This window comes from Cnephaeus nilssonii (genome assembly GCF_951640355.1).
Source record: "Cnephaeus nilssonii genome assembly, chromosome: 1".
NCBI lineage: Eukaryota > Metazoa > Chordata > Mammalia > Chiroptera > Vespertilionidae > Cnephaeus > Cnephaeus nilssonii.
The window spans coordinates 88,261,868-88,288,484 of record NC_137072.1 but is presented as its reverse complement, the minus strand read 5'-3'; the positions used below and the strand labels follow the sequence as shown (position 1 = coordinate 88,288,484).

The window sequence follows — 26,617 nt, the reverse complement described above, 5'->3', positions numbered from 1 at the left end:
AGGAGAAAATGAAATGGAATGCTTAAAGAATGGGTTTTAACTTACTGCCCTACCTGAGAAAATACCTTATTCATCAGTAGATCAAGTTATTTTATTTATGAAACTTTTAACTGATTAGAGAATATATCATTGAGGGTCTACTTGGCACTGCAGAGGGATACAGATGAGCCATTTTACATCCATGAAGTTTTCTTTAGCATGTACTTAAAAGTTTTTAAATCTGGCTTCATTAAATAAGGTCCCAAGCTTGATTATTTTAACCAATAGGTGCTTATTTCATAGCTTGCTTGGATTATAAAAGCTACAGAATTAAAAACATTTTTATAGGATTTTAATATTGATATTACACTTAAGTAATAGTATAAGGTTATACGTGAATGTGCTAAAGGAGTGTTTGGAGCCCTCAATGACATGGGAGGGATAGATTGCTGTAAACAGGAAAGAATGTTCCACTTTGGTTCTGAAACTGCAGTGTTACTCTGTAGCTTATACTGTTCATTAGAATTCACTAATTCAGTTACTCTTATTGCCGCTATTGTTATGGAAAATTATTATAATTTCCTTAAAAGTTAAAGTATTACTAACCATCTCACATTTTTTACCTGAGTGCTCTCTAGTTTGATGACTTCATTGACCCTGCTGTTTGCTTTGCACATAGGTTGTTACTTGCTACATATTTCACCCATTACTGTCATACTAAAAAGTTTAATCTGCTATATTTGTTTAATATAAAAGATTTTTATTCCAGCACTATTTGAGCCTGACTTTCCATATCCTGTTAATTATTCCCTTCTTGATAATATAAATATTATTTCATATTCTTGCTCTTCTTATATGCCTTTTAAGTCAATTGGAGCTGACTTACAGTGAAGAATTCTGGAAAACAAGCTCTTTAAATAAATTCATATTAGAAATAGTAGTGACACTGTTGTCATTTTATTATTATCCACTAGAAGGTGATCTGATGAAAACATTTCCTTAGAAACAAGTTAGACTCTTTTGGATATGTATGTCTTTTATTCCTCTGCACTATCTTCTTTCCCTCTTTTGGTTAAGAACAACACAATACTTTTTTTTATCTAGTCATTTTCTTCATCCCATTTTTGTGCTTCACTACTAAATTTCAGATAATTCCTTGGATAAGCATTTCTAGTTTGGCAAAATAATTTTGTAAACATGGCATAATGTAGGAGAAATGAGCTAGTGTTCTTTTTTTGGTTTGTTGCTAACTTTCTAAGGAATCCTGATTTTCCTCAAATTATAGTATTCTGGTTTAGGAAAAATAGATACTTTTATTCAGGGAAAAGATGATAGTGTTTGCTAATGACTATGAATTTGGGAGGAGAAAACACCACATCATAAGTACATCTACTTATAAAGCAGTATCATTGGCTACCTTGTAGAAAAACCCTCTAATATGCATTATTGAAAACTAGTCAGGAACTGTTTTGAAAGCGTATGTGTTTTATAAGAGGAATAGATAAGTTATAGTTAAATGAAAATGTGTTTTATATTTATTCCATAATGTATTTAGGAATCTCTATGGCCCTCTTTATTCTTAATAAGGTCAATTTTTTATTTAAATATTTGGGAATTTTATAAACAAAAGGCAAAATAATAAACTGAATCAGAAGATATAATATCAAGTTTATTCAATTTTTGTTTCACCAAAGTTTGATTCTTTTTTTAAGGTAATTTGAAAAGTTCATCAGACAGAAATCCTCCACTCAGTCCTCAATCCTCTATAGACAGTGAGTTAAGTGCTTCAGAATTAGATGAAGATTCCATTGGATCTAATTATAAGCTAAATGATGTAACCGATGTGCAGATTCTAGCTCGGATGCAGGAAGAAAGTAAGTATTTTAATTGTTCAAGTTGAGGTCTTTCATACGACATAATTTTGTTGTATTAAATATGTCTTAAAGTGTAAAATAGTAGTGTAGTTAGAGTAGAGATGTTGAAATTTTTGAGGCTTATTCAACATATGGACTTGTTAGCTTGTTTTCAGAGTCCATTTTATGTAAAGCAGTTTCCTATGTGAGGACAAAGGCAGGCAGGTTTCACTCTGCTTTCATGACTGGTAATCATATCCTGCATGTTACTCTGCACTAGAACTCACTAGTATAGTTATTACACTGTTACTCTGGGTTTTCTTAATGTAGACCAGTGTTTCTCAGCCTTTTTTTCATTGTTGCTGCAGTAAGGTGCCTTTTTAGACATTTTATTTCCCCTGCCCCACATGAAATTTTAAGACCACAGATATGCTCTATATACTTTGAGGGACACAATCTATTATGGTAACTAAGATTATTTTCACATTCCAAGGAGCAATTTTTATTTTCTTGTGATAAATATCACCTCCCTTAGAAAAAGTATGGTATAGAACATAAAAAAGACCTTTATGAGAACATTGGAATTGTGACTTTAAATTAAATGAAACATATGATATTGCTTTGCAAAGTGGTCCTTGCAACTTTTTAGGTCACAGACATCTTTGAAAATCCAATAAAAATTATGTTTCCTGTCATTCCCAAAATGTATATAAACACACAGTTTTTCATACTATTTTAAGGATTTATGCCTTGGCTCTCATCTGAATGTAAGATGGTGGTTATAATATTATTCTTCTCTATACATTTTATTACAGATGCCATGGACTTAACTGTGAAATAAGCAATCTCTAAAATGATCCCTTTAGCCTTTATATTAAAAAGATCCTTTAAACACACATTGCACAGTGACAGTGGACTGAGGGTAATGGAGCATTGCAATAATTCCTTAGTCCCTTTCTTTTATATAAATATGTAGTATTATCAAGTTATAATATTTATTAAGAAATCTTCTTATTCTGCTGATTCATTTCCCATTTTCACACAACTTCCCTTAGAAAGATAGGAAGACTTGATGCTTTCTTTATTTATCTTCAACCCTAGAAACGAATAGCATGGTACTCTCTTCTGTAATTTTGTATAGCACCTCAACTGAGACTATGGTATTATCAGCTGGTGAGAGGCTAGTTATCATAATGGATGTGAAAAGGAGAATAAAGAATGCTGCCTAACTGTAGCTTAGAGTAAACTCACCAATTCTTCTTTGAACCCTGACTTTTTTGACCCCAGTATTTTGTTAGAAACAGCCAACTATTTGCTGTAGTTTTCGTATTGTGCTTTGGTAACAAATAATAGAAATTTTAGCCTTACTTTAATAATCCTTTCTAAGCTGTCTACATGCACAAATATTTATTTTCCTGGTGAATTTTTAAAAAAAGATATTAAAAATGTGTATGATTCTTTCTTGAAAACACCAGTGTTTTTTCTTAAGAGAATGATTTTCCTTTTTACAACATTGTTTCTCCAGGTTTGGCAGTAGAAATGTAGAATTACAGATTTGGACTGTTGCCTAGTTAAGCCCCCTCATTTTCAGTATGAGAGACACACAATCCCATAGTGATTGGGGCCTCCTTAGGTAGGTTTCCCTTGTTAGTGGAGAGCCTGCAGTGAGATCTGGATTTTTCTTTTTTAAAACAGAGTTCTTTTCACTGGTCTGTTGTCTTATGTTAGGTAACTTTAGTGCCATGTTTGCTATTATTATAAGACACTAAGTAACTTGTTGGCTACTGTAGTGGTCCCCAAACCTGACTGAAGGGATAGGTGGGCTCTGGGAGTCTGTAGTTTTATCGATACCCTGGTGTGCTTCTCACTCACCATTTTAGAGGACCATATTGATAGCACTTTCTTTGTGTAGTAGTACCCCCTTTTAGTTGGGGATACTTTCCAAGACCCCCCAGTGGATGCCTGATACTGTATATATGCTGTTTTTTTCCTATGCGTACATACCTATGATAAAGTTTAATTTATAAATTAGGCACAGTAAGTAAACTCTACAACAATAACTACTAATAAAAAAGAACAATTATATCAGTATACTGTAATAAAAATTATATGCATGTGGTCTCTCAAAGTATTATTGCACTGTATATACAGCATATACACTGGACAGAGGGATAATGATTCATACCCCAGGCAGGACTGGGGTGGGACAGTATGAGATTTTTATCACGCTACTCCGAACTGCATGCAATTTAAAACTTTTGGATTGTTTATTTGTGAAATTTTCCATTTAATATTTCAGACATGGTTGACTGCGGGTAACTGAAACCTCAAACAGTGAAACTGGATAAGGAGGGACTACTGTATGAATATATAACTTAAAAGTTTGAATACTACTCTAACATCTTTTAGACTAGACTGCTAATAGTTAGCAGGACTTGCTCAAAATATCTAAATTCTTTTTTTTAAAATAATAATTGTTCTCATTTAATATGTAACAACAATTGTTTTTATTCTAAAAGTTTTTATACTACTTGAAGGGCTTTTAAGTTTGTTTGGGTGTTTCTGGAGGTATCAAGATACATAGGGGACTCCTTTGAAAATTTGTTCTCAATGGCTTAGAATTTAAGTTTGTTTTACTGAAGTCTCTTGGGTTATGAAGCAGTTGAAATTTCATTTATGCCCAAATACTGAATTCCTCAGGGTGGGATAGAAGTTTCCTTCATCCTCTTCTTTATTTTTTATTTTTATTGATTTCAGAGAAGAAAGGAGAGGGAGAGAGAGAGGGAAACATCAATGATGAGAGAGAATCATTCATTGGCTGCCTCCCGCATGCCCCCTACTGGGGATGGAGCCCACAACCAGGGCATGTGCCCTTGATTGGAATCGAACCCAGGACTCTTCAGTCCACAGGCCGATGCTCTATCCAATGAACTAAACTAGCTAGGGCTCCTTCGTCATCTTCTTAAATAAGATTAACCAGTCCAATGATTTGGTATTCAGGAAGTTTATTTTGAATACTGTGTATTCTTTTTGTATTGATATTTAGAGAGAAAGGAAGGGAGAGGGATATAGGGAGAGAGAGAGAGAGAGAGAGAGAGAGAGAGAGAGAGAGAGAGAGAGAGAGAGAGAAACATCCACTGGCTGCCTCTCACACGTCCCCAACCCAACCCTCCCACCTCCACCCTCCGCCACCGGAGATCGAACTGGCAATCTTTGAGTGCACTGGACAAAGCCCAACCAACTGAGCCACACCAGCCAGGGCCTCACTGTCTATTCTTTACTGGCTGGACAGTAATTATTTTCCCTCACTATTCCTATAATGTTAATCTCGAATTTGGATTACTGTTTTTAGGAGTAGAAATATTTTTAAATTTGTGGTTCTACTGGATAGATTTCAGATTCAAGAAGAAATGTTGAAATTGGGCAAAGGTTTATAAAACTTAGTTCAATTTAAAAATAACCTTTGAGGTGTGGTTTATGCATCCTTATATGGAAGGATATCTAAGATGACTCAAGTGGAGAGTTTTCCTTTACACTGTATACCCTGTTTGAATTTCTCAATGATAATCTTTTGCTTTTAAACCTTAAAAGTATTTGAATATTTGAATGTTTAAAAATATAATTAAAGAAATAAAATTACACATTCATTATCGTCAGGTCTCCGGCAAGAATATGCAGCCACCACATCTCGGCGCAGTTCTGGTTCATCTTGCAATTCTACAAGACGGGGTACTTTTAGTGATCAGGAACTTGATGCACAGAGTTTAGATGATGAAGATGACAGTATGCATCATGCAGTATACCCTGCTGTTAACAGGTTTTCACCATCACCACGCAATTCACCTCGACCATCACCTAAGCAGTCACCCAGAAATTCACCTCGTTCACGATCTCCTGCTCGGGGAATAGAATATAGTAGAGTGTCCCCACAGCCTATGATTAGCCGCTTACAACAACCTCGCCTTTCACTTCAAGGCCATCCCACAGATTTACAGACAAGTAATGTGAAAAATGAAGGTAATCAAGATGTTTCTGGAAAAAATTTTTCCTTCATGTTTCAGTATGAAAGACAATTTTTACCAGGGTTTTGTATTTCAGATAAGTAGATCAAGAATTTTGTTAGTTTACCATTTTATTAATAGTGAATCAATACAAAAGTAAAGGAGAAAGTGAGTTTAATTTTATTTGATTATGTTAGCTTTGCTTTGTTCTACTCATGAAGTGATCTGTATATAGATTTTTATTTAAATGAATAATTTAGTTATTTTTATTTTATCTTTATTCTTTTTATTTTATCTTTATTATTTTTTAAAATCCTAATCCAAGGATGTTTTTTTCATTGATTTCTAGAGAGAGTAGAAGGGAGAAAGCAGGGGAGAGAGAGAGAAACATCGATGTGAGAGGGACACATCGACTGGTTGCCTCCTGCATGTGCCTCTACCAGGGCTGGGGACCTGCAACCAAGGTACATGCCCTTGACCGGGAATTGAACCCCAACCCTTAGGTCTTGGGCCGACATTCTACTGAGCAACTGGCCAGTTCTATAGTTCTTTTTAAAGTTCTTTATTTTACTCATTTATATAATCTGGGTTGAGTTGTGTATTGTTATAAGATGTGTACTTCCTGTTAGCTCTTCTAAAATATATAAAATACTTAAGTTTGATTTTTGAATGCTGATTAATATTTTCTTTTTTCCATCTGAAAAACTGGTTTTTATTTTTTAATTAAATTATGTTGTCATAGAAAAACTAAGACGCAGTCTTCCAAACCTGTCCCGAACATCTAATACACAAGTTGACTCAGTGAAAAGCAGCAGAAGTGACTCAAATTTTCAAGTGCCAAATGGAGGAATACCTCGCATGCAACCTCAGGCTTCAGCCAGTAAGTACCTCTCATGTTATAGATGTTAATTTTGTGCTGAGTCGCTGTACTAAACTATTTAGTAAAATGTAGTAAACTATTACTTGTTATAAGATAACCATAGTTATATTAAAATTTAAAAGTTGTCCCTGTAAGATACCCAATTATATCAATACTATCTGAAACGCTGGTCTCTCCAGATTTTAAAATAAGCAAAGGCTAGCTATTTAATATATTAATATACATATATATTTCTTAAAACTTCACATTCTACAATACTACACATTAAAATGACAGGATTTGGGGGGACATTAGTCCTGGGACAGATCACTTAAAACCCAACCAGCTTTCTTACTGGAGCATTAATAAAAACAGTGATCCTATAAAAATACTAGCACAATTAAAACCATTTGAATTTTTAATGAATAAAGAACTCCAACAAATAATAGAACAAATAGAATAGAACAAATAATAGAATAAAAAAGTTAAAGGTGACTTAATGGAATGGAAGGGTTGAGACTGTTGAATTAAGAAGACATATGCAACATAAACAAAGATCAAAGATAATCATTCAGAAAGAACTTCTAAGAAAGAGGGGCCAAACTGAGCCAAGAAGTGATGTGGGAGTAGATGGGCATTGTGTACTTTACTGTACAAGGTGATTAAAAAAGATTGAAACACTTTCCAAAAAGTATTGCTTGTAACTAGGATAGTAGTCAAGCCAATTTTAAACAAACTATCACAGTTATTTCTACAATCGTAGAAATACTCAATATTTATGCCTTGTATCCCACAGCTCACATCAGTGCTGTAGTTTGACTCATTCAGTTCTTTTGTAGCATATTATTGTCAATAGTCACTGTGATGTGTTTCTTAATTTCCTCAAAGCTGTGAGGAAGAAGATACAAGCATGAGGCTATTCACTCTATTCATTTGTAACTTGTTTGTTGAGTTATACAGCTTAGAAAGCATTCAATACTTTTTTAGTTCCTCCTTGGTTCTATTGTGGTTAGCTAACTTAGTGTACTTTGTGTTAAGCTGCTATTACTTGGTGGTTCAAAAATAACAGACCAGGAAATAATACATTGAACCCAAATGACTTTTGTAAAAGTATTGATAAATTTTCTCTTATTTACCAATTGCATATGATATTATTTATATTACAGAAATTCTCATACTGTACTGTACATGAAAAATCCTATTTAACCCTCAGACCAATTCTATGAATTGGGTACAACTATGAACACATTTTACAAATTAGAAAGTTGAAGCTTTGAATGCTTAAGTAATTTATCTGTGACCTTAAAGTTACAGGTGGCATGTTGATCCTGTTCAAGGGCCCAAGTCCACCTAAAGAGTTGTCACATCCATGGTTTATTACTAAGACATAAACATTTTTCAGAAATAATATTTCTGTTTTTTTCTAAGATAAACTCTAAAATGTAGGGCACTATGGAAAATTGTTACCCAGAAATTTGTATGCTTCATTGATTTGGCTGGTTGTATACAAAAACATGTGTGTGGGTTTTTTTTTTTTTTTACCAAATTAAATTTTAAACTTAGTATTCTAGGTCTTCTGATAAAGAGTGTCATTATGACACTCATATGAAATGGTAAAGAAAGTAGGGATTCACAAAAACTTTAAAAATGAAAGTAAAAATACAGTTTAAGCTCTTTTATCCCTACAATGGTGATAGGTTTTGTGCCTCTAAACTTGCAAATTAAATTAATTTGACACTTGAGAAATCCTGTTTCTGGGTTTTTCACCTCTTGGTATACTTGCCTGAAACAAAAAGCAATCGCAGTGTTAATACAACAGAAAATAAAATTTTATACCATTAAGAAAGTTAAGTAATAAAACGCATGTACATTGTAAGCTATACTTTTACACCCTATGCACAGATAATCCAAAACATCGTGTGTAGTTGACTTTCAAAGTTGCTTTTAGACGTTGTTTGAATTGTTAAGTTTTGAGTTTCTTAAAACTTGACACAGCATATCTCCAAACAGCTTTTCAGCTCTGTGGTAAAACCAGCTATATCTGTATCCTCTGTACCTTATTCCATTGTCAGTACCAACTCGTTACTCAGGGTTGTTCCCTTATGCCCTCATACATGCTCCTTATTTGAACTACTCTAGCAGCTCAGAGCTATATGGAAATGAAAAATAGTTCTTCACAAAAATAGAAGAATAAAGGAACGGTTGATAACTAGGATAAAAATGTTAATAATATAAAAATATATTAACCATATCTTAAACTTTATGATAATTACTCGCCATCTCTAGTGATGAATTACCACTGATAATCACCTGCTGATTCCCTAGAATTTTTTTCTGTAGGTGAATTAGTTTTAAATTTTCTTCCCCAAAAGTTGATCATTAAGGAAAAAATATAGGGATGCATAAAGAGAATCTAATCACTAATTTACTTTTAAGTGTTTAAATATGTATGTAATTTCATAATGGTGTGTTTTAATATTTGAATAATTTACAGGCAGAAGAGAAAGTAGGGTACCATCCTTTTTTAAAAATTCATATACTTGTTTCTTTTTATATTTGTAGCTGTAGTGAAGCTTCTTTGTAATTGAAATGTCACAAACATTTTAGTGTAGAATAGCACTGTTCACAAAAATGTATTTGCAAAGAAGTAAATCCAGAATATTTGCATATTTAAACATTAAAGTTTATTTTATAAAAATATTTAAAGCTTCATATTTAAAATTAATATATTGCCAAGCAAAATATGTTATCTATATTTCTTAAAATTTTACATATATCTTTGATACATAAAACTTTATATATGTATTTTTATTAGTGTGTATGTTACATACTGTTTTCCTAATAGCCTTTTTATTTTGGTATATCATTATGTATAAATATAATAGCAAGTTTTATACACCTTATTCATGAATTAGTATTTTTTATTTTTTGTATAGTTAGTATAAAGAATGTTGCATTTTGTTTTCTTTTAAGTATTTGTTTTCCAGCTCTTAAGTGATAAAGCTTTGGTTCTGACTTGCTGATCTGCATGAACTTAACTTTGCAAGGTTGCTATTATTTCCACCTAAGGGACCACTTCTTTTGCCTTGTTACTCTGCCAATCACTATTTTTATATGCTTATTTGCTGTGGCTGCATTATTGTGGGTGCTGGCATTCAAATATGAATATTATGATAGTTCTTATATATTTTCCTTTTTATGGCTATTACTAATTTTTACTTATATATTTGGAAAATGTGAATAACTTAAAAAGTTTAAGAAAACCAGAGCATTGCAGAAGTCATGGTTACCTGTCATTTTCTTAGTTTCTCCAGCTAAAGGAAGGAATGTTTGTCAGAGTTTTTCAAAAGACTAGTGCTTTTTAAGACTACTAGTGCATGAGTTAATAGAAAGTTCAGTTTTCAGAAAAATACAGGAATTATTTGTTCAGAAACAAGGGAAGAGAAGGGAGAAAAATCCAAGACAATCTGTTGGTTTAAAAAAAGTAATACTCAAACTTCAAACTTTGGTTAGTATTTTAAAATGTTTACTTTCACATGTATTATCTCATTTGAACATAATAACACCACATTTTTTTATTTTTAGAGAGAGAGAGCAGAGACCCATATAAATTATATGTACAACATCATATAACTAGAAAAGTGGCAAAACCAAGCCAAATTACTCCCTCCTATCTGAGTATCCTGATTCCCTCCCAATCATTGTTTGGATTACATCATGCTGACCTGACTGCAAATGAGTAGGCATCTTGGAAATACTCTTGGATAACTTTATTGGAGCATGATTCTTTGTAAATTGCCAGAAAATCATTCAGTGTAGTATTTATCCATGGCTTACATTTAGTCAAATTAAAGAACATTTTTGTATAGTGTACAGAGTATACCACCAGAGAAAAAGTACATAGGACCATTTGTCAGGCAGCTTTACCCATAGCCAGAGGTCCATGGGGGAGGAATTTTCATCCAGATTTTACTTGGAACCAAAACACTAGAAAGTTACATTTGAATTTCAAGTAATTATAAAGCATAAATTGAAATAAATGCCATGATAAATTTTTGGAATGGGTTATTAAAACAATGAATGAAATATTTGTGGAACATTTAAGCATAAGTAGTGCAGTGATGTTGGGACAATTATCTAATCTTGCAGCGATTTTATAAATGTAGTTTTTCTGGCCCTTGCTTCTGGAAAGTTTGAATACATCTGGGATGGGGACAAGAATCTGTTTTTTTTTAGAAGTATCTGTCAGCTGATTCTGGGGCATATTCAGGTTTGATAACCAATGGATTAGACCTCAGTTAGATCTCAGAGGATCTTAAATGGTTAGTTTATACAGTTGTCAGTCACTTATGTGTTTCTTAATTATTCAACAGATATTTATTTTGGGTGTGTATTATGTTCCAAGCACTTGGAATATAGGTGTGAATGAGACAGTGGAACCCTTCAATAGTAGGGAGTGATAGGCAGGAACTTCTGTGGGAACAGGGCATTAATCTCAGCAGTGTGAAGAGGTTTACAGGAAAGATTTTGAAAGATAATTTCATCCAGCTTAAGAGGATTTTATATGTTGCCACATTAAGAAAGGAGGCGCAGTTTTCCCAACAGTGAGATCAGTAATGAAGTCTTAAGGATGGGATGTAGGTGGGGACAGATTGTGGGGAGTTTTAAAATTTCATATTAAGAAGTTTAATTTTATCCTATAAGTGTGTAGAACAATGATAAGCTTTTAATCAAGGTTAATTCTCAGAAAATTCAATTTGGTAGCAATGTAGAGAATGGATTAAAGTTGAGAGACCTTAGAAGACTATTGCATAATCTGGGCAAAAAAATGATCTGAACAAAGGCAGTGGTACCGGCAGTGATAAGATCTGGATGAATTTTTAAAAATGAAATAGATGATATATGACTTGGTAACACTGAGAAGATTGGAGGAGGAGCGGGAGAGAGGATTGAAGGATGACTCTGAATAAGAAATCTGTAAGCAAACAAAATGTCTTGGGGTGTTGGGGACAAAGGTCATTTTACTTAGCAGTAATTAGCATTCATTTGTAGTGGCTTATGCTTGCTTAGTATTTGGCATCTGGAGGAGATTATTTTAATAATCCCTTTATATGGCAAAATTATGTTAAATAATTAAGTGGGATGAGTTGTAATAAAAAAGGCTAGGGCTCTAGTCAGTGTGGCTCAATTGGTTGAGTAACCTCCAGTACTTAAAGGTCGCCGGTTGATTTCCGATGCCCAGGTTTCAGGTTTGGTGTCCAGTCAGGGTGTGTAGAGGAGGTAGGTAGTTGATAGATGTTTCTCTTTCACTCTCTCTCCCCACCCCTTCTCTCCCCCCACCCCCCTTCTCCCTTCCTCTCTCTCTCAAATCAATAGAAACATTTTAAATAATAATAAAGGCTAGGAAAAAATGCAGATGATGAAAATATTCTTTTATTGAACTTTCTATTTTATAACTGTCAGTAAAAATAATAAAATCAATATACATATTTTTTTAGGAAAAATATTTTTTTAAATATATTTTATTGATTTTTTTTACAGAGAGGAAGGGAGAGGGATAGAGAGTTAGAAACATCGATGAGAGAGAAACATCGATCAGCTGCCTCCTGCACATACTGGGGATGTGCCCCCAACCAAGTCACATGGCCCCGACCAGAATCGAACCTGGGACCCCTCAGTCTGCAGGCCGACGCTCTATCCACTGAGCCAAACCGGTTAGGGCAGGAAAAATATTTTTACATATTGGTTGAGCACAGTAATGAATATTACAACTTAACTTCTAAAATTTGTCAAGAATTTATCTTTTTTTATTTAGGCTCAATGCACACTAAAACCCAGACTTATCAAATTATCTTCACTCATATTGATTGAAGAACAGTCTTCAATTTTTAATTCTAAAAGGTTTGGGTTTTGAGATTGTTTTTTGTTTAATGAAGCAACTGCTATACAAATAGGGAAAATGTTCAACGTAAAGATAAGTTTGGCAGAGATTCATAAAAATCCCATTTTACACTAAATTCAGAAATTGCCATACTCTTTATGTCTTTGTTCCTTTGGAAATCAAGTGCAATGATTTTTAAATGTCTTCACAGTTTGAAAAATTAAATACATATTTGAAGTCACATATAATGATAGAATTGGACTAACATTCTGTTTCATTGATTTTATAATTGCTGTACCATTATTGTTTATTTCTAATCTGTTTAAATATAGGGATATATTATTGTACCACAGGGGTTGGGCACATACTCTGCTAAAGTGAGCATGATTTCAAATTGCTATGAGCTTACTCTTGAAAGAAACGTAGCTGAGCCCACCTGTGCCAGGGGAGACTTTATAACTGGGAGTTCTCCTAAGTACCTTTTATATGAAATGTATTGTTTATTAAAGGATAATTATTCAAATGTGCTAATTTCAAGCTATATATATGTTATTAAAACTCAAGTGTCACCCTAGCCTGTTTTTCTCAGTGGTTAGATAGAGCATTAGCCCTCTGGACTGAAGAGTCTCGGGTTCAATTCCGGTCAAGGGCATGTACCTTGGTTGCAACTTCATTTCCTGGCCCAGGTCCCAGATAGGGCACATGTGGGAAGCAACCAATCCATGTGTCTCTCTCACATTGATGTTTCTCTCTCCCTCCCTTCCCTTCAACTCTCTCTAAAAAAATCAGTGGAAAAAATATCCTTAGATGAGGATTAGTAAAAAACCACACACAAAACTCAAGCATACCTTGCAGCCATTACCTAAGGCCAACAAATTATTTTCTTCAGAGAGGAGTATTTTATCATTGACATTGTTATTGCTGGGACATGATGATTAAAAAAACAAGCTAGTTTTATTTTTGTTTCTGAATTTTCTTAAAGACAGCATACTACTTATTGCCTGCACTTGTGGGTAGTGTGGGGGAGGGCGGCATTTTTACCACCCTTCCCTTGATGTACATGAAAAAGTGAAAGGTTTAGCTATAGGAAGACCAAAAGAGACTGTTGTCTAAAAATAGGGTGACGATGGTCTGAATTGGGTATTTAACAAACAGTGGGAATGTAAAGGAAGGGACAGATCTATAGAACTACAGGGATGAATAATGGAATTTAAAGAAAACTGTGAGCTAGAATGACTTGGGAAATGGTGTTATATTTTTAACTGAAATACAGAGGTTTTCGGAGTTGGTTTGTAGAGGAAAACATTAGCCTAAATAATGGTAGCATGAGAGAATAATGTACTATCTTTGCTTCTCACAGTCAGATCTTGCTAATTTGAAATTATATAAATAATCCTGTGGGGATCGAGCCGAAACTGGCTCTCCGACATCTCCTGAGGGGTCCTAGATTGCGAGAGGGTGCAGGCCAGGCCAAGGGACTCCACCAGTGCATGATCAGGGCCTGGGAAGGACCGCGGGAGGGCTCCAGGGCGTGTCTGGCCCATCTTTCCCAGTCCCGATCTGCCGGACCCCAACAGCAAGCTAACCTACCAGTTGGAGCATCTGCCCCCTGGTGGTCAGTGTGCGTCATAGCTACTGGTCGAATCGTCAGACACTTAGCATATTAGTCTTTTATTATATAGGAGGATTAAAAGAGGAACCAGGGAAACCATAAATATTTTAAAGCAACTAACACTAAGTTTTATTCGGAAGATTGGGAGACTTTCAGTTTAACTATTACATTTTGTCATTTAAAAATGATTTTGTATTTGTAAAATTGATCAAATTTCAGATTGATAATTCAGATTAAAATTTAATTTTTGTTCTTATTAGTAAACATGTGACTGTGTGGTATCCTATGAAAATTGTTCATTTCATTCTGTCTTTATTAGGCAAATTTAGAGTATATTGCCTGATTCTATTTGCAGTCTGATTCTTCAAACTACCATCGGACAGTTTCCACTTGTGTATAGATGCCATTGTGACATCACCCCACAAACCTGAGGGGTAAATAAGATCTGTTGGAATCATCATAGTTATTTAAATAGAACCTTTCTAAAACAGTTGATTAAAGATGATTTTTGATATTATCCCTTCATATAAAAATGTAATGATTAGTAGACATTGTGGATTGCCAGCATACATTTAGTTGGTTACCTTTTGTCCTCATTTACTCCACTGCAGTGACAGTGGCCTAATTCCTATTCTTCCAACATACTAGGGGAACTCCTACCTCTCAGGTCCTTTACCATTGCTTTTCCTTTTGTCTAGAATGCTTTCCCCAGGCACCTATATGGCTCACTTCCTCTCTTCCTTCAGATCTTTGCACAAATGTCATCTTAGGGAAATCTTTCCTGATCACCCTATTTATAATTGCAACTTGTCTCCTACTTCCTGCCCCCCTTTCCTACTTAATTTTTTCCATAGCAACTATTTTACTCTTTCTTTATTATCTATTTCTCCTTTCCTAGAATATTAGCAGTTCCATGAAAGTAGGAACTTTATCTCTAGTTAGCTACTGAATCCATTGTACCTAAACTAGTATCAGGAATAAAACATATAATTATTTTAAAGGACAAATGAATGAGTAAATGAATGAAAATATAAATGGTTGGAAGCATGTGTGAATAAATATATAAAAGAAGAATATTCAGTGATGATACAGCATCCTGTATTTCTGTGGGATATATATGAGGTAATATATTATAAAGTTGATTGTTTTAGGTTGGAGAATTTTTTTTTATCCTTACCCAAGGATATGTTTTTCATTACTTCTAGAGAGAGAAAAAGGGAGAGGAAGAAAGAGGGGGAAAAACAACATTGATGTGAGAGAGAAACATCATTTGGTTGCCTCCAGTACATGCCCTGACCGGGGATCAAACTGCAGCCTGGGTATGTGCCCTTACTGAAGTCGAACCCATGACTGTTTGGTGCATGGGACAATGCTCTAACCAACTGAGCCACACCAGCCAGGGCTAGGGCTGGAGAATTTTTTGCTAGTCTGCCTGGTAATATTTAAGTTAGCATACAATACTACTTAGCTACAATAATGTGGAGTGCTATAAAATGCGAAATCAAATACATTTGTTACTTTTTTAAAATGTTTACTATCAGAAAGCATTAATAGGGTTAAACAGTAGAGCGAAAGAGAGATTCTTAATTCTCTTTGATGATATATCAAGTTTCCCTTTCTCTCAACCCAATGATTGTTTTTACTCTGGCCAGATTTCTATCTGTCTATATCTATATTTAGATAGATAGATAGATAGATAGATAGATAGATAGATAGATAGATAGATAGATATAGATAGATACAGATCTTAGAGATATCTCAAGTCTGACTTCATGTTGATTGAGTGAAATTTTAAAGCCACTTAAATAGGTGCTTGCACTGGTAGGTGTGGGACTCATCAGCTCATTGGAACCATAACTGTGGATGGCTCTGGCTGCTACTTACATGCCAATTTTGAGAGTTTTATTGCAATTAATAGATTCGGAGTTTTGAAGAAAGCTTAGAACTCCTCATTGATCACTTTAAAAAGCAGATGCTCCGACTCTCCTCCAAACCCCTCAATTGTCACACACACATATACACCCTTCCCACCCCATATCCATATGTGCACAGCCCAGATATTTTGCTACACAAAGTCTAAGGTACAAATTAGTTGTATTCTACAAGATGATGTTGAACATATGAAAGGCATTAGATTGTGACTCCCTTGAGGACCTGCCTGGTTCTGAGTTTTCTTCTCCTTTTTGAGTATGAGAATGACTTTCATGTTAGGGCAATTTATCTAACAACTGCTTTGCCAAAGTCTGCTTTTTTTGCCTTGAACAAGTACTATATTTATTTTACTCTCTACTATGTGCTTGTGTTCATCACTTTTACTTAATTAGCTTTCTATTCTTTGCATCTGTAGCATGTATGCTGGTGGTTTGATTTCTCTTTGATATTTTGATCAGTTTACATATCATAAATTTTTCTCATCTATAAGAAACTATTTCTGAAAATATGTACTTTGTACTAAGATTTTCATCCCCGTCTCTTTCCAATTTAATTCACTAAGCATCACTTTACAATTTCTTTGCTTCTAGGATTCTAACATATTTTCACCTTATGGTTTCTGTTTCTTGATAAATTTTCAAGTTTGTATTAAAATATTCAAGTTTACAGAAGCTATAGCCTTTATCTTGTTCTTCCAGGCAAATATTACAGTTCCTTATTTTTCAACAGCTTCGCAAAGGCTGAAAAATTTGCCTCGTACTTCTCTCAAAGCCAAACAGTTGCTTCAAACTTCATCTACAAAAAGAGGTAACTACAGCCTCTTACTAAGTTTTAAATTTCAGAAAATGGTCAGGTTAGTTAAATCTTTTACCTTTTGGCATACTGAGTCATTGATGTCTATAGGCCACATTTTAGTTTTTTAATAATAATCATAAAATGATGTTAATTCATTCTCTGTTCCTTGGATAAACTCGTTTTCTACAGAGTTATATATTGGGATGCTGTTCTGGTTCACAGGTCAGTACTCAACCACTGAGCTTCACTGGCTGGGCGGGATGCCATTCTGAAAGGAATTATGATACATAGTATTTAATATTAGAGAATTGATCTTTTCCTTACTAACCTAAAACTGTAGGTCATTGTTTTAACTTAATATTAGATGAACTAATAAATGCTTTAATGTTTTTTCTTCTGACTTACATTTTTTTCTTCTGACTTTCTGTAGGATGAAATGGGAATGCTTTCACATTATAAGTTAAATTGACATTGTTGTGATTAACTGGTAATGTTTGGAATATTTATGGAGTGGTAGCTCCATATTCTTAAAACCTGAGAGTTGAAGAAATATATGAAGGTTGGACACCAAACTATCATTGGTTGCAAGAGATTGGATGTATGGGCAGCTAGAAAGAAGCATAGTTAGGAGAAAGAGCATGGGGTCAGCTATACCAGCAATAATAAGAATGAATAGAAACCTCAGAGGAAATGGGACAGAAAAAATATCAGCAGTGAGGAAAAATATTTCTTCTATCCAGGATATGTAGATTTTCTGATTGCTTCAGAACCCAATAAAGAACAAAGTTATATAAGGAGGATAAAAAGCACTAAAGAGGAGGTTTGAGATTTGCTTTGTTGAAAAAAAGATTTTGTTAATACGGTTACAAAAGTACTGAAATCAATGTTTTAGCAAGTTCATTGATGCAAAAGTTTTAGCAGGGATTTGGTGGATTAAGTATAATTTTCATAAATAGTTTTTAATAGAATTTGAAGGAAAGAGAATATTCATATAGAAAATTAGGAGGTGTGAATATTTGTGTTTTGGATAGCAGAAGTTGATCATCTTTTGGTATCACTGTCAGAAATTAGACTGGGTAGATTATGGTCTTTTGATGGAGAAGAATACCATTATTAGGGATCATTATAGAAAAAAATCCCTATAGAAATTATTTGAGGATCTTAGAATATATATATGTGTGCGTGTGTGTGTTTAGTATTTCTAGGTGTGGGAGGTGAGTAAAAATAGATGGGCATGAAAGGATTGTGGCATCTAAACAGAGCAAAAGATTCCTATATAACAAAAATGTAGAGGATTTTAAGTTTATATAAATTTTTTTGTTGTATGCCTCTCTGTAAGCTGCTTCATAATGTGTTTTGGGATCAGGTAGGTTTAAATAATTATAAATTTTTACTTAAAGATTTTATGTTACTATGAATTAGATAAAGAGGATCTTAACTTCGGGCTGGTTTTTTAAAAAAGTTTGCCTGTAGAGGTTATGTTATTTTTGTGACTCTGAGCCACCAAACTGCCCCCACTCTATAAGATGACTGGAAGACTCAGTCTCCTAGTTCCTGCCACTCCAGCTATCTAGTTGATTTAGTACAGGGAGAGAAGTGTGTGTATGTGTGTGTGTGTGTGTGTTTGGTTTTGTTGCTCTGTTTTGTTTCATTTTGTTTAATCTCTGATTTTCTGGTTGGTATTGTGGCTTGGAGATGACAATTTTACACTATAAGTTATGAACCAATTGAAAAACAGACACAGGTATATGATAGGATTTAAAATGTTAGCTTAATTACTGAATTAGCTTACGCTGAATTAGAGAGTATTCCTTGGATCCAAACCCAATGATTGTTTATACTCTGGCCAGATATTCATTCTCTCTCTCTCTCTCTCTCTCTCTCTCTCTCTCTCTCTCTTTCTCTCATAACTTATCTAATAACTAAAACTATTAAGTAACTAACAAGTGGGTGCACGTGGATACACTGGACAAAGGGATAATTCATGGCCTAAGCAGGACAGAGCTGGGGACAGTGTGAGATTTCATCATACTACCCAGAATGGCATGCAACTTAAAATTTATGAATTGTTTATTTCTGGAATTTGCTATTTAATATTTTAGGACCGTGGGTAACCGAAGCCGAAAAAAAAAAAAAAAAAAAAAAAGATGGGGCAAGGGGCTACTGTATTACAAAATTGGGTCATTCCAATTCTAGCATTCCTTTTTTTTTTGTCAAAATACTGTATAAGTATTTATCAAAATACTTATTCTTTAGTCATCAAATGGCATAGTTTCATTAGGAAATTCAGAATAAATGCTAGTCTTTCTCTTAATTTACCAGTTTGCAAAATAAAACATTGGCAAACTATCATTCTCCAAAGGTGACCAATATTTTTCTTAAATATGTATCATTATGAACATATAGATTTAAACTTTTTGTATGTTTCAGTCCATTTTCAGTATTTTTTCATCTTTGGTGAAAGCTTCTTCAAGTTGACTTTCCAACCTTTTTGACTCACCCTAGTAGTTTTTGATAACTTCTGCTAACTGGTATGATAAGATATGCTCGAGATGTTGTATATTTTTTGCCACCATAGACCTAGATTTAGTCATTTCTCAAAAAAGTCCTGGCTTTTTGTTAGGAAATGGTATTTTAAAACTGTAATTTACGTTTTTAGCTGTGCTTATTGTTACTGGGTTGGACATTGTTTCTAGGTCTTTTCAGTTTCTAGAGCTAGTAAATATATGTGTAGATTTGTGTTTGTGTATTTTTTAAGATTGAATGTCTTAATAAGTTCATGCTGGTACTTCCTGTTCAGATTCAAGGACTTGAGGGTAATTAATTAACCTTTTTTAACTTATACCTTTATCTCCTTTATCCTGCTCTGGGAATCCTGTCTCTCAGCAACAGAGAGAATTAGAATAACATTTAATAGTTTGTTTTATCCCGTATTATATACCTAATCTTCTGGGGGTAACATTAACATGATAACCAGACAATATGATTACCAAAGACAGTTTATAAAACTTTCTGCAAACGCTTGCTTCTTCTTTTTTACAGTTATACTGTATCCACACTGTTACATACTTTTCTTTATGACTCACCTAGTCTTAGCTCTACATTTAAATATATATTTTATGCTTACCACCAGTCTGTATGTTATTGTCTCAGTCATTTTCCGTATTTAAAGCTCACTCTGTAGTAGATTCCCCAAGAAGGAGTTAGGAGAACAGTATCCATTTTATCAATTTTTGCATGTTTGGTGACAGCTTGCCTGGTTTTTTTATTTTTGGAAATCATCTAGATATGAAATTTTTGGCTCATTTTCTTTCCTTGAGTGTCTTAAATGTATTATTCCATTTTTATCAGAAATAAAGAATTATTTCTGTTAGAGTCATTTGGTCTTTTTATCTGGATGTCCAAAGGATGTTTTCTTTTCCTTTAATGTTCAATAATTTAGAGAATATTTCTTAGTATTGTTGGCCAGTCTGAGTTGATTTCCCCATATGTGATGTGTTCTTTTAGTTTGGAGTTTTTAAATTTCAGACAAGTTCTTTTGAATTATTTTTTTGTTGTCTCTTGCTTTGGTTTTCTTTTTTGTGGGGACTCCTGTTAGACACAGGTTAGATGTTTTTTGCCTATCTTCCATATCTGTTGCCTTTTCTTTAATCCTTTTCATCTTTCTTTAAAGTTTCTTTTTATTGTCTGTTTCTCATAAAGTATAATCTGTTATGTATGTTGACTAGTGTTCCTTCTGCCTTAGACTTTATTTTGAAATGATTTATTTTATGTCTAATTCTTTTGTGTTCCTTCACCTCATTTTTTATTGTTTTCCATCTTGATATATGATGTTCTTTTATCTCTTGTATACTTTTCTTAAATGTTTTTAGAATTTGAAATATTAGATTTGAATTTTTACTGGTGTGTGTGTGTGACATGATTTCTGGCAAGGTTTCCAGCATTAATAGGAGTGTGTTGGTTTGCAACCTCCTCATGAACTTTCCAGATGTAATCTGAAATTAGACCCCTTATGTGGAGGGCAAGGAGAGACTGAAGAATGAACCAGACCACTCCAGATTGGTAGGTGGCAGGGAACTTCCTTACAAGGCTGGTCTCCAGATATCCACACCCACCCACCAGAACATTAAGTTTACACAGAAAGTCCTTACCTGGGCTCAGTCACTACACAGGAGGCCTTAACTGGGTTCAGTCATGGACCCACATTTCTGTCTCAAGGCTATATCCTTGGAGCAGGTTCTTGGAGGAGCAAAGACCAGTGGGGAATGCACATTCCAAGGACGGGAGGCAGTGAGGACCCTCCAGTTGCCCAGATCCAGCTCGTGGGTCAACTTCTTAAAAGCATCATTTTGTTTCTCTCTTTTTTCTTATAATATTACTAAAGGCCAGGGGTCCCTCAGTCTGGCCTGCGGGATCAGGATGAAACCGGCTCTCCGACATCCCCCAAGGGGTCCCAGATTGCAAGAGGGTGCAGGCCAGGCCAAGGGACCCCACTGGTGCATGATCAGGGCTGGGGAGGGATGTGGGAGGTTGGCCAGCTGGGGAGGGACCATGGGAGGGCTCTAGGGCATGTCCGGCCCATCTCGCTCAGTCCCAATCAGCTGGACCCCAGCAGCAAGCTCACCTACGGGTCAGAGCGTCTGCCCTCTGATGGTCAGTCCACGTCATAGTGAGCAGTTGAGTGGCCTTAGCATATCATTAGCATATTGCATTTTGATTGGTTGAACGGCTGACCAGACACCATCCACTTAGCATATTAGGCTTTTATTATATAGGATGTGAGATTTAGTCTCCATCTGTTTCTGTTGATGGTTTTTCTGTGAAATTCATTTTTCTAAACATTTAGAAAGAGAGCTTGATTTAAGATTTTCTAACTTTACAGCTCTAGAGCTCCCTCATCTGTTGTTTTGGGAAATTGTTTAAAAATATGCCTGCTGCTCTAGCCGGTTTTGTTCAGTGGATAGAGTGTCGGCCTGTGAACCGAAGGGTCCTGGGTTCGATTATGTCAAGGGCACATAACTCAGTTGCAGTCTTCTCCCCAGCCTGGGCCCTGTTCAGGGCTCCTGCAGGAGGTAGCCAATTGATGTGTTTCTCTCGCATCAGTATTTCTGTCTGTCTTTCCCTCTCTGTTTTACTTTCTCTAAAAATCAATGGAAAAATATCCTCAGGTGAGGATTAAAATATATATATATATACTAGAGGCCAGGTGCATGAAAATTCATGCACTGGGGGGTGGAGGGGGCCCTCAGCCCAGCCTGCCCCCTCTCACAGTCCAGGAGCCCTCAAGGCCAGGAAGTGACCCAGCGATCAGGGGAAGGCGACACCCCATCACACCTCTGCTGCTGCCACTGCAGGCAGCGTAAGCCTCGACACACCCTGGTTATCTGAGCGTCGGGAGGCCCTGGGCGGCCGGGGGGCTGAGGGGACTGGGGGACTCCGGAGGCAGGCGCCTGTCACCCCAGTGGGGTTAAGGGGACTGGGCGTTGCCATCTTGTGGCTGTGGGCGCCAGCATCTTTGAGGGTGGGGCAGTCAATTAGCATATTTCCCTCCTTATTGACTGTGGGCGCCGCCATCTTTGAGGGTGGGGCAGTCAATTGCATATTCCCTCCTTATTGGTTGTGGGCGCCGCCATCTTTGAGGGCGGGGCAGTCAATTGCATATTCCCTCCTTATTGGCTGTGGGCGCTGCCATCTTTGAGGGCGGGGCAGTCAATTGCATATTCCCTCCTTATTGGCTGTGGGCGCTGCCATCTTTGAGGGCAGGACAGTCAATTGCATATTCCCTCCTTATTGGCTGTGGGCGCCACCATCTTTGCATTGGCATGAGGGTCAATTAGCATATTCCCTCTTTATTAGATAGGATACATATATATGTGGCTGCTTATTTTGGGATTTATTTATTCCCCTCTCCTACTTTTATTTTTATTTTTTCCAATTACAGCTAACATTCAGTATTCTTTTGAATTAGTTTCAAGTATACAGCATAGTGGTTAGACAATCATACTTCACAAAGTGTTTCCCCTAATATTTCCAGTACCCACCTGGCACCATAATAATATATTCATAATAGTATTATTGAATATATTCCCTATGTTGTTTTTCACATCCCCATGACTGTTTTATACCTACCAATTTGTACTTCTCAATCTCTTCACCTTTTTCACGAAGTCTTCCAAACCTTCTTCCCCTCTGGCAACTTATCAGTCTGTTCTCTGTATCTATGAGTCTGTTTCAGGTTTTTTGTTTGTTTATTGTGTTCTTTAAGTTCCACATATAATGAAATCATATGGTGTTTGTCTTTCTCTCACTGACTTATTTCAGTTAGTATAATACCCTCTAGGTCCACCCATGCTGTCGCAAATGGTAATATTTCATTCTTTTTTTCCCCTCCCATACTTTTAAAATGCATCCTTTTAAAGTATACAAGTTAGTGTTTTAGTATATTTACAAAATTTAGCAACTATTACCACTGTCTGATGTTAGAGATTTTCATCACCCTCACCATACCCATTCACAGCTACTCCCTAATCCCCACTTGTTCTGGCCCCTGGCAACCACTAATCTTTCAGTTGCTATGTATTTACGTATGCTGGACATTTCATATAAATGGAATCATGCAATATATGATCTCTGTGATTGGCTTCTTTACCTTAGCATAATGTGTCCAAAGTTTATCATATTGTAACATATATTTGTACTTTGTTCCTTTTTATTGTCAAACTAGAGGCCCGGTGCACGAAATTCGTGCACGGGGGCAGGGGGAGGGGGTGTCCCTCAGCCCAGCCTGCAACCTCTCCAATCTGGGACCCCTTGAGGGATGTCTGACTGCCCTCTCACAATCCAGGACTGCTGGCTCCCAACTGCTCGCCTGCCTGCCTTGCTGATTGCCCCTAACCACTTCTGCCTGCCAGCCTGATCACCCCCTAACCACCCCCATGCCAGCCTGATTGATGTCTAACTGCTCCCCTGCCAGCCTGTTTGCCCCCAACTTCCCTCCTCTGCCGGCCTGGTCACCCCTAACTGCCCTCCTCTGCAGGGTTGATCGCCTCCAACTGCCCTCCCTTGCAGGCCTGGTCCCTCTCAACTGCCCTCCCTTTCAGGCCTGGTGCCTCCCAACTGCCCTCCCCTGCTGGCCATCTTGTGCTGGCCATCTTGTGTCCACATGGGGGCAGGATCTTTGACCACATGGGGGCAGCTATCTTGATCTTGTGTGTTGGAGTGGTGGTCAATCTGCATATTACTCTTTTATTAGATAGGATAGAGGCCTGGTGCACGGGTGGGGGCCAGCTGGTTTGCCCTGAAGGGTGTCCTGGATCAGGGTGGGGTTCCCTTGGGGCGTGGAGAGGCCTGGGCGAGTTGCCTGTGGTAGTTTGCAAGCCAGCCATGCCCCTGGCGACCCAAGCAGAGGCCCTGGTATCTGGAATTTATTTACCTTCTATGATTGAAACTTTGTATCCTGGAGCAGAGCCAAGCCTCCTGCTCACTCCGAGGCCGGCAGCCATTTCTGTTTAGATTTGTTTACCTTCTATAATTGAAACTTTGTATCCTTGAGTGGAGGCCTGGGCCGCCAGAGTGTGGAAAGCTTGGCTTCCTCTGTTGCCAGGAAAACCCAAGCCTCCCTTCTGGTAGCCATCTTGGTTGGGGTTAATTTGCATACTCACCCTGATTGGCTGGTGGGTGTGGTTTGGCTGGTGGGCGTAGCTTATGTAGCGGAGTGATCGTTGATTTGCATATTACTCTTTTTATTAGAAAGGATAATACTCCATTGTACAATATACCAAATTTTGTCTATCTTTTCATCAATTGATAGACATTTGAGTTGTTTCCACTTTTTGCCTATTGTGAATAATGCTTCTGGTGGATTATCGACTGGCTGGCTGTTCGACTGACCAATCGGTAGCTATGACACACACTGACCACCAGAGGGCAGACGCTCAACACAGGAGCTGCTGCGCTATGGTGACTTGGCAGCTGCTGTTCTTGGGTGACTCACCCGGAACCAAAGAGGAGGGAGCCCGATTCTGGGGTGTGTCACCTGAGAACCGCCCTCTCACAATCCAGGACCTCTCGGGGGAATGTTGGAGAGCTGGTTTCGGCCCGATCCCCACAGGCCAGGCTGAGGGACCCCCAATAGTGCGCGAAAGGCGGGCCTCCAGTTTATTTATATCTATCAGTCTTTTTATATGTATGGAAGAAAAGCTAGTGAAATCCATTCCAGGGGTTTCTTCTGTCTCTTATGTTTAATAAATTTTCTCTTGGTAACTATGCTTATAAACATAATGATAAGTCATGTATACCGATGAGAGAAGAAATCAAAGGCTTCTATGCCTTGTTTTTATTTTTTTTATGATTACTTGTCAGCCATTACAAATTTAATATGCCTTGGTGTCATATCTTATGAAACCTGCCTAGGATAGTAGCCTTACAAATAAGCTTTCTGTCTAGTTGAAAATTAAAATGGTAAAAAATAAAAAATTTTTTTTAAATTTCTGTCTACTCCCAGAGGTGTTTCTCTTTTGGTTTCCAGTAAAGAATACCAATCTGGAAATAGGGAGACCTGGGTGCAAGTCCTGATTTCCCTGATTATTTGCTCAATTGATGCCTGATTGTGGCAAGTTTCCTTCTCTGTACAGAAAAAGAGATTGAAAAAGCAAACAAAAAACCAAACAAAAAATAATAAAATAATTATTAAAAATTAAAAAAGATTGGAATAGTCACTAGTAACTCTTTTTTTTTTATTGAGGTATTATATGTGACTAGTAACTCTTTTAAAAAGGATTTTTTTAACTTTGTAATGAGAGAATCGTATTTACTTCATCTCTATGCTCTTTCACAACCAGAACTTATTTTTAAGTTATTATGTCAGTAACCTGTTACTATCATTGTTAGTGCATGGACCATTGAGTAACTGGGATGATGTAATATAGTGAGGGGTAGTTTTCAAGGAAGTATTATTGTCCTTATTCTGTATTTGTTAAATAATTGAAAAGCACATGTATTTTTAATTGATTCATAGAGGGCAAGGGAGAGGGAGAAATATCGATGTGAGAGGGATCAGCTGCCTCCTACATGCTCCCTACCTCAGATCGAGCCCACAGCCCAGGCATTGCCCTTTCGGGGAGCTGAGCCAGCAGCCCTTCAGTGCATGGGACGGTTCCCAGCTGACTGAGTAAAAGACACCAGCCAGGGTAAAAGGCACATGTATTTTAATAAATGTTATTCTCCCCATTAGTCATAGTGGCCTGTGTTTCACGTGTATATTTTTATTGCAAACTATATATATTTATTAAATGTTTACATATTTCTTAAAATTATACACTTAATATAATTTATAGTTTGTTAAACATTGTGAAGACAACCACTTGGAATGTCTAATTTTTGTATTGTTAGATACATTTAGGATATGTTTATATAACATTTTATATTTAGTGAATATCAAGTTAAAAAATAGTATATTATTTACTCAATTTCTCCTGTCAGAGTTGTTTTAAGTGCCTGCTGAATTATCTAAACCTTAATTAGAAAGCAAACCTATTATGATTTTTATTAAATGCTTCTTAAAGACAAAAATGAATATTTTAAAAATATAAATCCTCATTTCACCCACTCTTGCATTTTAGAGATGACTTAATTTAGACACCAAGGTTAGCATTCTTAGTCACATGTCAGTTTTATAAATAGAGTTCTAATTCTTGCCCAGAGCAG

At 36.1% G+C, this 26,617-nt stretch overlaps 1 protein-coding gene across 2 annotated transcripts in view; it reads left to right on the top strand.

Annotated features, from left to right (window-relative positions):
- Positions 1-26,617, top strand: part of SLAIN2 (SLAIN motif family member 2) — a 66,415-nt gene that overhangs the window by 25,798 nt on the left and 14,000 nt on the right. Inside the window, exons 4-7 of one of the 2 annotated variants that reach the window (XM_079775472.1) lie at positions 1,692-1,853; positions 5,490-5,849; positions 6,576-6,713; positions 16,847-16,924. In XM_079775472.1, coding sequence (XP_079631598.1) covers positions 1,692-1,853; positions 5,490-5,849; positions 6,576-6,713; positions 16,847-16,924 — 738 coding nt within the window. The remainder of the gene's footprint in view (positions 1-1,691; positions 1,854-5,489; positions 5,850-6,575; positions 6,714-16,846; positions 16,925-26,617) is intronic. The other variant, XM_079775473.1, reaches the window with a different exon arrangement.